The sequence below is a fragment of the Hydra vulgaris genome, chromosome 13 (assembly GCF_038396675.1).
Source record: "Hydra vulgaris chromosome 13, alternate assembly HydraT2T_AEP".
NCBI classification, from domain to species: domain Eukaryota; kingdom Metazoa; phylum Cnidaria; class Hydrozoa; order Anthoathecata; family Hydridae; genus Hydra; species Hydra vulgaris.
The window spans coordinates 46519951-46533400 of NC_088932.1; the positions used below are offsets into that span (position 1 = coordinate 46519951).

At 27.0% G+C, this 13450-nt stretch overlaps 1 protein-coding gene across 2 annotated transcripts in view; it reads left to right on the plus strand.

Annotated features, from left to right (window-relative positions):
* LOC100201769 (uncharacterized) overlaps nt 1-13450 on the plus strand; it is a 31340-nt gene that overhangs the window by 1505 nt on the left and 16385 nt on the right. For both annotated transcript variants that reach the window (XM_065816283.1, XM_065816282.1), the window contains exons 3-5: nt 6042-6142; nt 9883-10026; nt 12457-12559. In XM_065816283.1, the coding sequence (XP_065672355.1) occupies nt 6042-6142; nt 9883-10026; nt 12457-12559 (348 nt within the window). The remainder of the gene's footprint in view (nt 1-6041; nt 6143-9882; nt 10027-12456; nt 12560-13450) is intronic.

Genomic DNA, 13450 nt, shown 5'->3' on the forward strand with positions numbered 1-13450 from the left:
AATAATATTCAGAAAATCTTCATACAATGACATAGTGTGGATAGTTTTGTGGAGGCATAAGGTTAAAAGAAATGATTTTAAAATCCTAAGTATGCTTCTGGTTCATTAGGCCATTAATTTAAAATTTTATTAAAAAAAGAAATTATTTTATTTAAATTAAATAATCAGATTTTTTTGATTTTTTAAAAAAAAAGTCCAAAACAGTTTTTATTTATTATAACTGATGATGCTGATCACAATATATAACTGATTAATATAACTGATGATGCTGATCACGATATATAACTGATTATTATAACTGATGATGCTGATCACAATATATAACTGATTATTATAACTGATGATGCTGATCACGATATATAACTGATTATTATAACTGATGATGCTGATCACAATATATAACTGATTATTATAACTGATGATGCTGATCACAATATATAACTGATTATTATAACTGATGATGCTGATCACGATATATATAACTGATTATTATAACTGATGATGCTGATCACGATATATAACTGATTATTATAACTGATGATGCTGATCACAATATATAACTGATTATTATAACTGATGATGCTGATCACAATATATAACTGATTATTATAACTGATGATGCTGATCACAATATATAACTGATTATTATAACTGATGATGCTGATCACGATATATAACTGATTATTATAACTGATGATGCTGATCACGATATATAACTGATTATTATAACTGATGATGCTGATCACGATATATAACTGATTATTATAACTGATGATGCTGATCACAATATATAACTGATTATTATAACTGATGATGCTGATCACAATATATAACTGATTATTATAACTGATGATGCTGATCACAATATATAACTGATTATTATAACTGATGATGCTGATCACGATATATAACTGATTATTATAACTGATGATGCTGATCACAATATATAACTGATTATTATAACTGATGATGCTGATCACGATATATAACTGATTATTATAACTGATGATGCTGATCACGATATATAACTGATTATTATAACTGATGATGCTGATCACGATATATAACTGATTATTATAACTGATGATGCTGATCACAATATATAACTGATTATTATAACTGATGATGCTGATCACAATAGATCAGCGAAATATCAAAGAATACATATTAAAATAAAGATAAATATATACAAAGAATTACATACAGATATTAATTGAATTTTGCTCATATTTAATTTTATATAACAAGAAAATGACTTTTAAAGATTTATTAATGCTGTATTAAATTTAGTTATTTAGGATGACTCATATTTTGCTAGCATAAAAAAAAAATAGTAAAAAGCATCTTTGTGAAGTAGCTCTCATTATTAACAATATAATCTAAAATTTTATCATTTTGCAACACAACATTTCGATGACTTTTTTATACTTAAGAAGATTAGTGATCATTTTTAGCTCTTCGTAAATTCTTCAAGTCAATACCACAGTTTATCTAAATAAAACTTTGATCAAATCATCTTAATTGCCTATTTATAACTACATAAATTATGAAAATATTGACAAACAAACAAGCAGCAAATGAGTGACAAACAACCAACAAACAAGTGACAAACAAGTGAACAGTTGATATGCAAACAAACAACAACCAAGCTGAAGAAAGTTAGTATTTCCATTTTGACTTAGATCGTCACCAAAAAATTATTGAACAAGCGGTTATGGCTGCAAAAATTATTTTGTAATGTTTGTTTTTTAAATTTTATGTATATTTAAAAACTTTTTGTGCTTAAAGTTACTTTATCACATTTTAATTAGAGTAAACTGGGGTAAAAGTAAACCTAAAAAAAAAAGTGAATGGTTTAGCAATGTTGTTTTTATGCATTTATTGAAAGCCAAAACAAAAAATTTAAAAAAATGTGAGACATGGTATGGTAGATAATTTTGTTAATAGGTGTATGCATATGAAACCGCTGTTTAAAATAAGACAAGTTAATTTTCTTTTTAAGACAAAATTAATGTATGGATGATTATGTGTGTGAAACTACGTTCAATTTGCTTTAAATATCATAGTTTTTAATTTGATTTTATTCATATCTAGATAATTTTATACATCTTTCAAAATGAACAACTTTGTGCCTTCAAATATGCATTTGCGGGAAGTATTACTTCACTATTTTATTTTAAAGAAAACTGCTGCAGAAAGTCATCGTTTGCTTGTAGAAGCTTATTCTGACCATGCTTTATCTGAAACAACTTGCAGAGATTGGTTTAGAAGATTTAAAAGTGGCGATTTCGATCTTGACAACAAGGAACGTGGTAAACCTCCAAAAAAATTTGAAGATTCAGAATTGCAAAGTTTATTGGACGAAGACGATGCTCAATCCCAAGAACAATTAGCAGAAGAGTTGAATGTTGATCAGGCAACAATTTCAAGACGTTTACAAGCTCTCGGTAAAATAAGAAAGGAAGGAAAATGGGTTCCACATGAATTGAAAGAACGTGATATTGAAAGGCGTTTAGTGACATGCGAAATGTTATTGAATCGTTTTGAAAGAAAGTCTTTTTTGCATCGAATAGTGACTGGAGATGAAAAATGGATTTATTTTGACAATCCAGTCCGCACAACACATTATGTTGACCCAGGCGCACCTGTAAAATCAACACCAAAGAGGAATATTCATGGAAATAAGGCTTTGCTGTCTATTTGGTGGGATCAGATTGGTGTGGTATACTATGAGTTGCTAAAACCTAAAGAAACAATTGATGGGCCACTTTACAGACTCCAATTATTCCGTTTAAGAAAAGCATTAGAAGAAAAACGACCCGAATATGCTGAGAGACACGATAAAATAATTCTTCAACATGACAATGCTCGTCCTCATGTTTGTAAAGTTGTTCAAACAGCGTTGAAAACTATCGGATGGGAAGTCTTATGCCACCCGCCGTATTCACCAGACCTTGCTCCATCAGATTACTATTTATTCCGATCAATGTCACATGGCTTGGCAGATCAGCACTTCTCGAATTATGAAGAGGTCAAAAAATGGCTCGATGATTGGATAGCTTCTAAACCTGAGAAATTCTATTGGGATGGAATTCATAAGTTACCAAAAAATTGGCAAAAAGTAGTAGAAAATAATGGAAATTACATTCAAAGAAATATAAATAAAACATCTCCAAAACAAACGTTCTAATTCAAAGAAAAAACAGCGGTTTCATATGCATACACCTATTAATACCAACTCATCTATACTTCATTGTGAAAATACAACTTTCTGATTGATTTTCCCCTTCTTTTTTTCTTCTCATTTTTATAATCTATTAGATCCTAAATCACAAAGAACTTCTTTAGAGTTGTATTCAGAAGTTAGAATTTTTTTCTGCTGGTTGTGTAAATTATTTTTAAAATTAGTATATCTCCAACTGGGTATGACAAAACTATGGATGAATATTTTACATTTCCATTCATAGTCATGATGAATCTGACACTCAAAATAGAGAATACATTTTTATTTACTCAGGTTATGTGATTGTGTGTTATTTCTATGTATTTATGTCATTTTTATGCTGGTTGTTTGATTTCTAAAATGATAGGTTTTATCGTGCATTAATTAGATGTGGAGAGATTAAGGCTATTGCTCTTGACATTTCTAAAGCCACTGGTAAAGTTTGGCATGCTAGTCTTGTCCAAAAGCTCTCTTCTTACGGTGTATCAGTTAACATCTTTAAAATTATTGAATCATTCCTTACTAATCGTAGTATAAAAGTTGTTCTTGATGAACAGCACTCTTCTTCATTTTCTGTAACCTCAAGGTTCTATCCTTGGCCCATACTTTTTTAATTTACATTAACAATCTCCCAGAAATTCTCACATCTAAGGTGGCATTGTTCACTTATTATTCTACCATTTATTCTTGTCTTAATAAGAAGCCAACACTCTCTGATTGCTTGGAGGGGGCATTTGAGCTTGGAAAGGATCTCTCTTCTGCTACAGCATGAGGCTCTCAGGTAAAATACTTCTCTCAGTGATTTTTCTGTACTTTTCTGTTCATAATTTAGAAATTCAATGTACGGTATAACTTGTCTAGCTCACACTCAGTGTTTTTAGTTTTATTAAGGGTTTATCCTCTCTTAAAGATTTTTTGGTTGACATTACAAGCATTTATGCACATTTTTCTTATATTATAAAATATCATAAAAGCCAAATTTTTAATATATATTAAATCATAGCATTAAATATAATACAATAGTTAAAATATACTCAAGCCAATAACAATTAAATCAAGCCAATAACAATAATAATTGATGTTAGTCAAAAATCTATTTTTTGCACCATTCTCTTAAAATTGAAAAAGTTTTTTTAATTCTTACAATTCTTTACTTCTTTCGAGTCTTACAAATTACAACAAGGAACTTTTTCTTAATGAAAAAAATTCTCTCAGTGGCTAGGTTACTTTAACTCAGATAAAACTCAATTTTTTTTAGCTAATCATTATTGCAATAGTTTAGACCTTCCTATATTTGTGAACAGTAATGTACTTGATGAGTCATCTACCCTTTGTCTTTAAGGACTAACTCTTACTTCTGATCTTTCTTGGAAACCATATCTCAAATCCATTGCAAAATTAGCATCTGCTAAGATTGCATCTCATTATCATGCTTGCCATTTTCTTACTCTGGATTCTATTCTTTATTTCTATAAATCTCAAATCTGTCCTTGTATGGAATACTGTTGCCATATCTAGATAGGATCTATGAATGATGCCCTTTCTCTTTTAGACAAGGTGCAAAAATGCATTGTAAACATAGTTGGATCTGCTATAACAGCCAACCTTCAACCAAAGTCACATCATCGTAATGTTGCTTCTCTTTTCTATAAATATTGTAATGGGGGCTGCTCTAAAGAGCTATCATCTCTTGTGCCATATACTAAAATTCATCTCGTTTTCCTGATTCATATAATTTGCAATCTTTTAAGTTGTCTGTTAATTGTTATCTTGCTTTATAAACTTCATCTTTGCTCTTCTAGTAACTTCCAACTCTAATAGTGGTTGCTTGCAGCCTTATTAGAAGTGAAGATGTTTAGAAAAAAAAAATGTACTATAAGGTTTTTATATATTTTTGGTATACACTGAGAAGTTATAAATAGCTTTGTAAAGCTATTTTTAATTTAGTTTATATCTTTACTAGAGCAGGCTGTTTAGTGATTTTTGAGTATGCTAGTTGATACACTCTTTTTACAATTTTAATTATTGTAATGTACATGATCCAAAGAATTTACCAAAAATATGCAAATCATTTTTAGAATCTTTAGCGTTTATATTATTTATTAATCACATTAAAATTCCTCCAAAGTATAACTTACAGATGATTTTGTTATATTTTACAGTGTATATATATGTATATATTATTTGATTAATTAAGCCTTAATCAAATTGGACACTCTCCTTAATTAAATTGGACACTCTCAGCCCTACTTTCTTCAAGCTTGCAGATCTTAAGCTATTACTTTATTATATAGCATGTGGCATATTTTTGCCACAAGACTGCAAAGCTATTAGCTATGCAGTCTTGTGGCAAAAAAAAAATAAATTTAACATTTCCATAAAAATGTCATACACCTCAGAATTGATGCAACCAACTCAAGACACTTTAATATTAGTTTTGACATTAAAGAACTACTGGATCTGTATTTATAAACTAGAAAAAAACCTTGCTGATACATACCATCCTATAACAACCAAATTAGCCCGCACCACCAGCAAAATATTTCTTAATACCGCCACCACTACGAACTATTAAATATTACCTCTACCTATTATCCTTTATTCAAAAATACCTCCGTATTGACTGCATTAAAGACCTCTACATTCTTTTGAATATTGGGATCTCTGCAGCTTTTTCTTTTTATTTTATTTTCTATTTCTTTTAAACTTTTTGCTCTTTAACTTGCGTTCTTAACTTTAGTTTGATATTTTAGCATTAGATAAAATTGTTCATTATTTGCAATGCTACAAAATTTTAAAGATAAACTAAATTTTTTAGACATGGAAAATCTGAACAGTGAATCTGTTAAAAAGTATTTTGTGGGACAAGACGTGTTCTTTACATGCCTTGGAACAACTCGAAAGGATGCTGGTTCTGCTGTGTGTAATATTTTAATGGCATAAAAATTTTGGTTATAATACAAGTTTATTTATAAATTTAATATATCATGATAAATTTAAGTTTAATAACTTATTATGTATTTATCAAATCAAATTTATTGTATTCTTTTTTTTCTTTTATATAAATATTTATCCCACATACTTTATATTTAAAATTCTGTTTATGAAAAATTATTATAAATGTAATTATTTTTAATAATCTTTCCTTAATATTGTGATCAATCAAATGTGCATGTTTTTTAGTTATGTCAAAATGTTTTTTAAATCTAAAAAATTAATTTTAAAAAATTAGCATGATTTTGGTAAACAAAAATTTCATCAATAATGAAATAACAAACAGTATATAAAACAGTATGTAAAACCAACAACAGCAATAACAAAAACATTTAAAAAAACAACATTACTAATAATGTTAAATATTGAAATGCAATATTAAAAATAAAGTTCAGCAAGTTTTATTTTAGAATTTTGTTTTAGACATAAGTTGTTGTTATTTTTTATAGGCGTATAATTTTTGTTTAAATAAATAAAAAATTACTTTGTTTTGCTTAATTACAAGCTGGCTATTTAAAAAAAAAAAAAAATTGTTTTTAAAAAATGATTATTTGAAAATATACTCTCATCACTTTTTTATAAAAGTAATAATGTTTATATATGTTTTGTATTTTTACAAAAACAATGTTTTTATATAATGTTATGTATAATGTTTTGGTTTGCAACAAGAGTTTGCTGCCTTTTTTTTTTTTTTAATTACTTAATTAAAAAAAATTTTGATTGATATTTAATGATTGTAAACTTAACAAATATTATTATGTGTATATTAATTATTATGTGTATATTATCAATCAAAATTCATGATAAGTCAGTTAAATTCAATATAAAAGTCTGAATTTGGCTTTCAGTTAAATTCAAGGCACACATATGGCCTAAAATTTTGTAAAATTAAGGTCTTAAAAAGTTAATTTGCTGGTATTTTGTTAGAATTGCTAGTACTGCTGTCAGTTAAGTATTATTTATATTGATCAAGAACTCTAAATCAGTTCAATACCATATTGAGTGCATTATGGTATAGGATTGGTATAGTGCAGAACCTTTAATGATACATAATCAAGTCAAATATTTTGATGATTTATAGTGAAACCAGTGCTCGAAGTGGAGAAAAAAAAGTAACAGGATTGTGTTTGGTAAATTAAAAATACCATCCTGCCTAATCATTGTTATATATAGAGAGTTATAAAAAGGTGGCGGGATGGTTTATACTTTATAAAAAGGTGACAGAATATATATATATATATATATATATATATATATATATATATATATATATATATATATATATATATATATATATATATATATATATATATATATATATATATATATATATATATAGGGTGGGGCAAAAGTCCAGCTACCATTTTGATTGCCCATAACTTTGTTCAAAGAAAAGATAAGTAAGTTTGGTTTTCATAAAAAGTTTATTTAGTACTTTTTTTTTTTGTTATGATTGGAAAATTATATTGATTAAATGGTAACCGTTATGCGCTATGCAATTCTTGGCTCTTTTTAAGGCATTTTTCATGACATCCTGTAACATTTCAGGGTGAATTTCTTCAATTTTATGACGAATATTGTCTTTAAGATGTTGAGTTGTTTGGGGCTTATTCATGTAAACTTTTGATTTTAAAAAACCCCATAAGAAAAAGTCTGGTGATGTTAAATCTGGAGATCTAGCTGGCCATGCTAAATTGCCATTTCGCGAAATTAGTCTTTGTGGAAAAACGTCATTCAATAATTGAATTGTTGAACGGGCTGTGTGTGCTGTGGCCCCATCTTGCTGAAACCACATGTCCTCTAGTCCTTGCTCATCTAATTCAGACACAAGAAAATTTCGAATCATGTCTTGGTACCGTTCTGCAGTAACAGTCACTTGAACACCTTGTTCATTTTCAAAAAATAGGGACCAATGATATTTCCAATTAATGATATTGTTTATTGACATGGGCATCGAGAAGAAAATGGGCTTCATCGCTCATTATCAATTTAGACGAAAAATCTTCAATTTCACTAGACAGCCTTACGATTACATTACTGTACTGAACTCGTTAATCAAGATCTCTTGGTAGCAATTTATGGACTAATTGAATTTTATACAAGAACATTTTCAACAGTTTTCATAATTCACCTTGAACTGCGTGCTGAAATGTGTAACTGAGAACCACGTCTCCGAATTGATGTTTCTGGAGACTCTGCAACACTATTGCGCACCAGAGCCACATTTTCAGCGTTACAAGACGTCCGTTGTCTTCCAGAACGAGGTCTGTCTGCTGTTGTACCTTAGTATTGAAAATTGGCATGTAATCGATAAATTGTGGTTTTGTGGGGCACTGGACGATTAGGATATTTTTTACGCCATTTCCGCTGACTGGCAATAATGGAACGATCACTTTCGATAAATATTGTCACTATTTCTGCTCATTCCTGTGGCGTATATATTTATCCATTATAAAACTGGAGCGTCTACGCAACACAATGCTTAAAATGAAACTGATCTAAACGTCACATAACCAAGATGGCGTGTTATCAAAATGGTAGCAGGACTTTTGCCCCACCCTGTATATATATATATATATATATATATATATATATATATTATGAAAAAAAAATTAAATATGGAAGTTAAACCTTATTTACTTTGTTTTGCTTTATTTTTCACAGTCACATTGTCAGTGGTCTAATGTTAGTTTTATGTCTAATATGAAAAGATATTCAACTAACAATTATAACCAGAGTACCAATAATATTAGCAGTCGACTTGAGTAAGACATTAACAATGTTTTGGTTACTCTTTGCATTTCTTGCTAGTTGACATTATATTTTTTATTAACAAATGGCATTTGTTGAACAATAGATTTAAAAAGAAAAACATTTTATTGTATTCTCATTGTAATGTCTATTTTGAATGTTTATAATTTTATTTTATATACAGCAACTTCTTTTTTACAAATTGAAGAACACTGCTATGCATTTTAAAAATGCATAATATTTTGTTTGTCAAAGTGAAAACAAAAATATTTAAGCTTTTTTTAGATTTTAAGATTTTAAATTGTGTGTGTAAATGCAACAAACATTTTATTTTTTTATTTTGTTCATCAAATTACCAACTTCATATACAAACTTTGAAACAAAGTTCTTTAAAGGTTTTGATAATTTCAAAAGTTAAAAGAATTACAACAAAGATTATTTTTATTGATACTTTTGTAACTAATGATCATATGGTTGCTATGCCTATCATCTTTTTGCTCTGTCAACTAATTGTTACTTTTTTCTACTTTTTGGCATCCTTTTTTGAATTGTCCTTTCTGCAGGATGAAAGTAGTTATCTTTTCCCACATGACAACCATAATATTATATCACTGATTGTAAATCACTATGCATCTATTTTTTTTGAAAATAAAGTAACTTTATTTTAAATTCTCTATAGTTGAGTTTATTTTTAAGTGAATTTGTTCTAAAGTGAATTCTTTCTTGTCTATAAAATATAGTAATGTAAATGGTATAAATTTATTGTTAAACTTTTCTAAGATTAGCATTTTTTTAAATTTTTTAAACAATTTTTTTTTCTCTTGTATATTTTTTTGAATTCTATTATATTTTATCTAGTTTATTTTATTCTCTATAAAGCTTAAAATTTTTATACATTTATTTTATGACTGTAGGAAAACTTTAAACGCATAGACTATGGATATAATTACAGTTTAGCTCAAATTGCAAAAGAGAGTGGTGTGCGCCTTTACTCTCAAATGTCAACATCAGGTGCAAATAAAGACAGTTTTTGGCTTTATCTTAACTCCAAAGGAAAGGTATTTTTTAACATCTCTTGTAAAAATGTTTATAACTGGGCTGTTGTTAGAAACCTACTTATAATTTTCTTGTATAACCTGAATTTTTATTCTGAAATATTTTCAACAAATAATAATAATATTGACTCTCAGTCTCAAATTGCATTAACCATTGCATTAAGATTCATTTTTAACTTGTTATAAGATTATTTATTTGAAAGCATAAATTGTTATTTATGACATAGCCTTCAAGTTTTTATGAAAATTAATTTTTATAAAAAAAAAAAAATTCCACAAATGTTTACCTTTTAAAAATAGTTTACTTTTTAAAAATTGTTTCTTGTTTGTCAGTTTTTGAAATAAAGTTTCAAAACTTGTACTCGCTCGCCTCTTAAGAGAGAAGTTCCGAGTTTGATCCCCACCAAGTCCGTGCTCAACTTTTTTCTCTGCGCAGCAATCTTGTTTGTCAAGGTTCCTGTTTTGGAGTTATAGAGTTGAGAGAGGGTTGTAATCACAACTAAGGCAGCCTCTTTGACTGTATTGTTCTACATAGCCTTGGGGAGGTAAATTAAAATATATATATATATATATATATATATATATATATATATATATATGTATATATATATATGTATATATATATAAATATATATATATATATATATATATATATATATATATATATATATATATATATATATATATATATAATGAAAAAAAATTAAATATGGAAGTTAAACCTTTTATAAACCAAAAAAAGTATATTAATAATATATGATTAAGTTAAACCAAATAAATTTTGTATAAACCAAAAAAAGCATATTAATAATATATGATTAAGTTAAACCAAATAAATCTTGTATAAACCAAATAAAAGCATATTATTAATATATGATTGAGTTAGACAAAATAAATCTTAAATCAATTTTTTTATATTAATAAAATTCTTTAAATAATGATAAAGGACTTAATAATAATTACTTTCAATTAAATTTAAAATTTTTATTTATTTTTATTTATTATTAATTTAGAATATTTTATCCAATGTAATTTTACCAGTTTTTGGTGTTTTTATGCTTATAAGTTTTTATTTTTTTAATTTTTGATTTTTTCATGCTTATAAATTTTTATCTGCTTTTAAAAAAAACAATATCTCAAAAATTACATTGAAATCTAAAATTTATTTGCAAAAAAAAGTTTTTGTTAACAGATATAACAACAAAACTTTTCTGAGTTAATACTTACTGTACTTAATATTTAATTGTGGTGGAGAGCTCATTTTTTCTGCTGTGGAGAGTTTTTTATTTTTCTCCTGTGGAGAGTTCATGTTTTTTCTGCTGTGGAAAGTTCTATTATTTTTCTGTTGTGGAGAGGTTATTATTTTACTGCTGCAGCTGAAATTGAAGTGCATTAGATAGAACTTACTTGTCTTTGGTATGAAATTTAAAGCAATGACAGTAAGTTAGAAAACTGGCTAATTTTCTAACTTTTAAATCCCTCCCTCTCTTTTCTAAAAAATAAATTTAAAATGTTTAAAAAACCACAGTTTTTTATGCAAAATAATCTAAAATAATAATCTAAATATAAAAGGATAAGCTTTTTTGAAGTTTTTATTATGATGTTTGTTGCAATCTAATTCACTTAGGCGTAAAAGCTTGTAACACCATATTATAATAAAAGAAGAAATTCTGAAGCATTAGGAATGGAAAAAATTAATGAATAAAGAGTTTTTAAAATTTTACTTATATTTTAATTACCCTTATAAAGTTATATGTAGTATTTTTTATTATGAACCAACTGATGGTTTTTGAAGTTAAATTGTATTTTAATAACCCATATAAAGTTACATGTAGTATTTTTATGATAAACCAGCTGATGGGTTTTGGAAGTTATGACAGTTGTCATATCACAATGCAAAGATTAAAAATAACATGAATTTTAAATTAAGATATATTTATAGGATTTATGCACCATTGCCTATAGCTCTGTTCCCATCTTTGTTTTATCAAACTCTACCTCCTAAATGTTACTAAAAGTTTGCAGACCTAAATGTTACGAAAAATTTGCTGACCAAGCTTGTTGTTTCCATGTATTTTCTAGATGAACCACTTTTAAAATAAAAATGCAATAAAAACTTACAATAGCTGTATTCATCATTTAATATAAACTCTTTGAAGTGTGAGTATTTTGAGTGTCCTCCTTGAAACTTTGTCTGCCTTTATTTCTTATAGTTGTCATTTGAAATAATGCTACTTCTTAAAACCTGGTGTGCCCTTTTTTCCTTATTCTCATCATTGATTAAAACACTGCTTTATTTTAATTTCAGTATTTCCTTGATTTTTTGCTAATATTTAACTTTTTATTTGATTAGCTTTTAAATGATGTTATTACTTTTATTTTTTGCTAATTTATTATTATTAAGTATTTGTAGTATTTGTATTTTTTTTTCAGTTGGAATGGGATTGTGGATTGTTGAACTTTCCACAATACTCAATCTTCAGACCATCATTCTTAGATCGTCAAGATAAAAAAAGGCTTCTTGAAAAATTTGCTGGTAAAATTTATTTTTATGATAAGCTTTATCTAAAGGTGTGTGTATGTAAGATGTTTTGTGGCTCTTGAATTCTAGTAATAGTTTTTAAGTATTGAGTTCACACCAAATTAGTCGTTGACAAAGTTAAAAATAAGATTTTAACATACATTTTTGAATATATATTGTAAAAAAAAAATTATTTTATTTATATCTTACAAAATGTTACAACAGTTTTTATTAATAGAACTCTTATGAGAATTATTAAGAACTCTTAAAATAAATGTTGCAAATTTAGAATTGCACTTTAAAATGCACTGGGAATGCTATTTCCTTATTTAAAAATGAAAACATGAAAGAATTAGAGCATTTTTTTAGAAATTTTTTTTCTTACTATAAAGCTGTTTTGCAGATCAGGGCTGACAAGATTAATCCCAATTTTAATCACTCAATTTTTATGGGCTCATCCCACACTTACCTGTAATTATACTTGGGGTTTTATATCACAGTTTCCCTAAATAAGCTGCCTTTACTACAGCTAAGGACTCGCTTGCCCAATAGTATATATATATATTTATATATTTATATATATATATATATATATATATATATATATATATATATATATATATATATATATATATATATATATATTATATAACATGAATTATTATGATAGATAAGTTTAAGCTGTTTTTGAACATTAAAATAGTTTAAAAAGTATAAATGCAGTTGGTTTTAAGTCAGGAAAAGGAACAACATGTGCAATATTTATTGTAAGGCAAGTTCAAGAATGATTTTGAGAAATAAAAAAGATCTGTTGATGTTATTTGTGGACCTTAAAAAAGCTTTTGAAAAAATACCAGTTGAGTTAGTATGGTGAGTTTTGAGGTATCAGAATAACTGGTAACAATT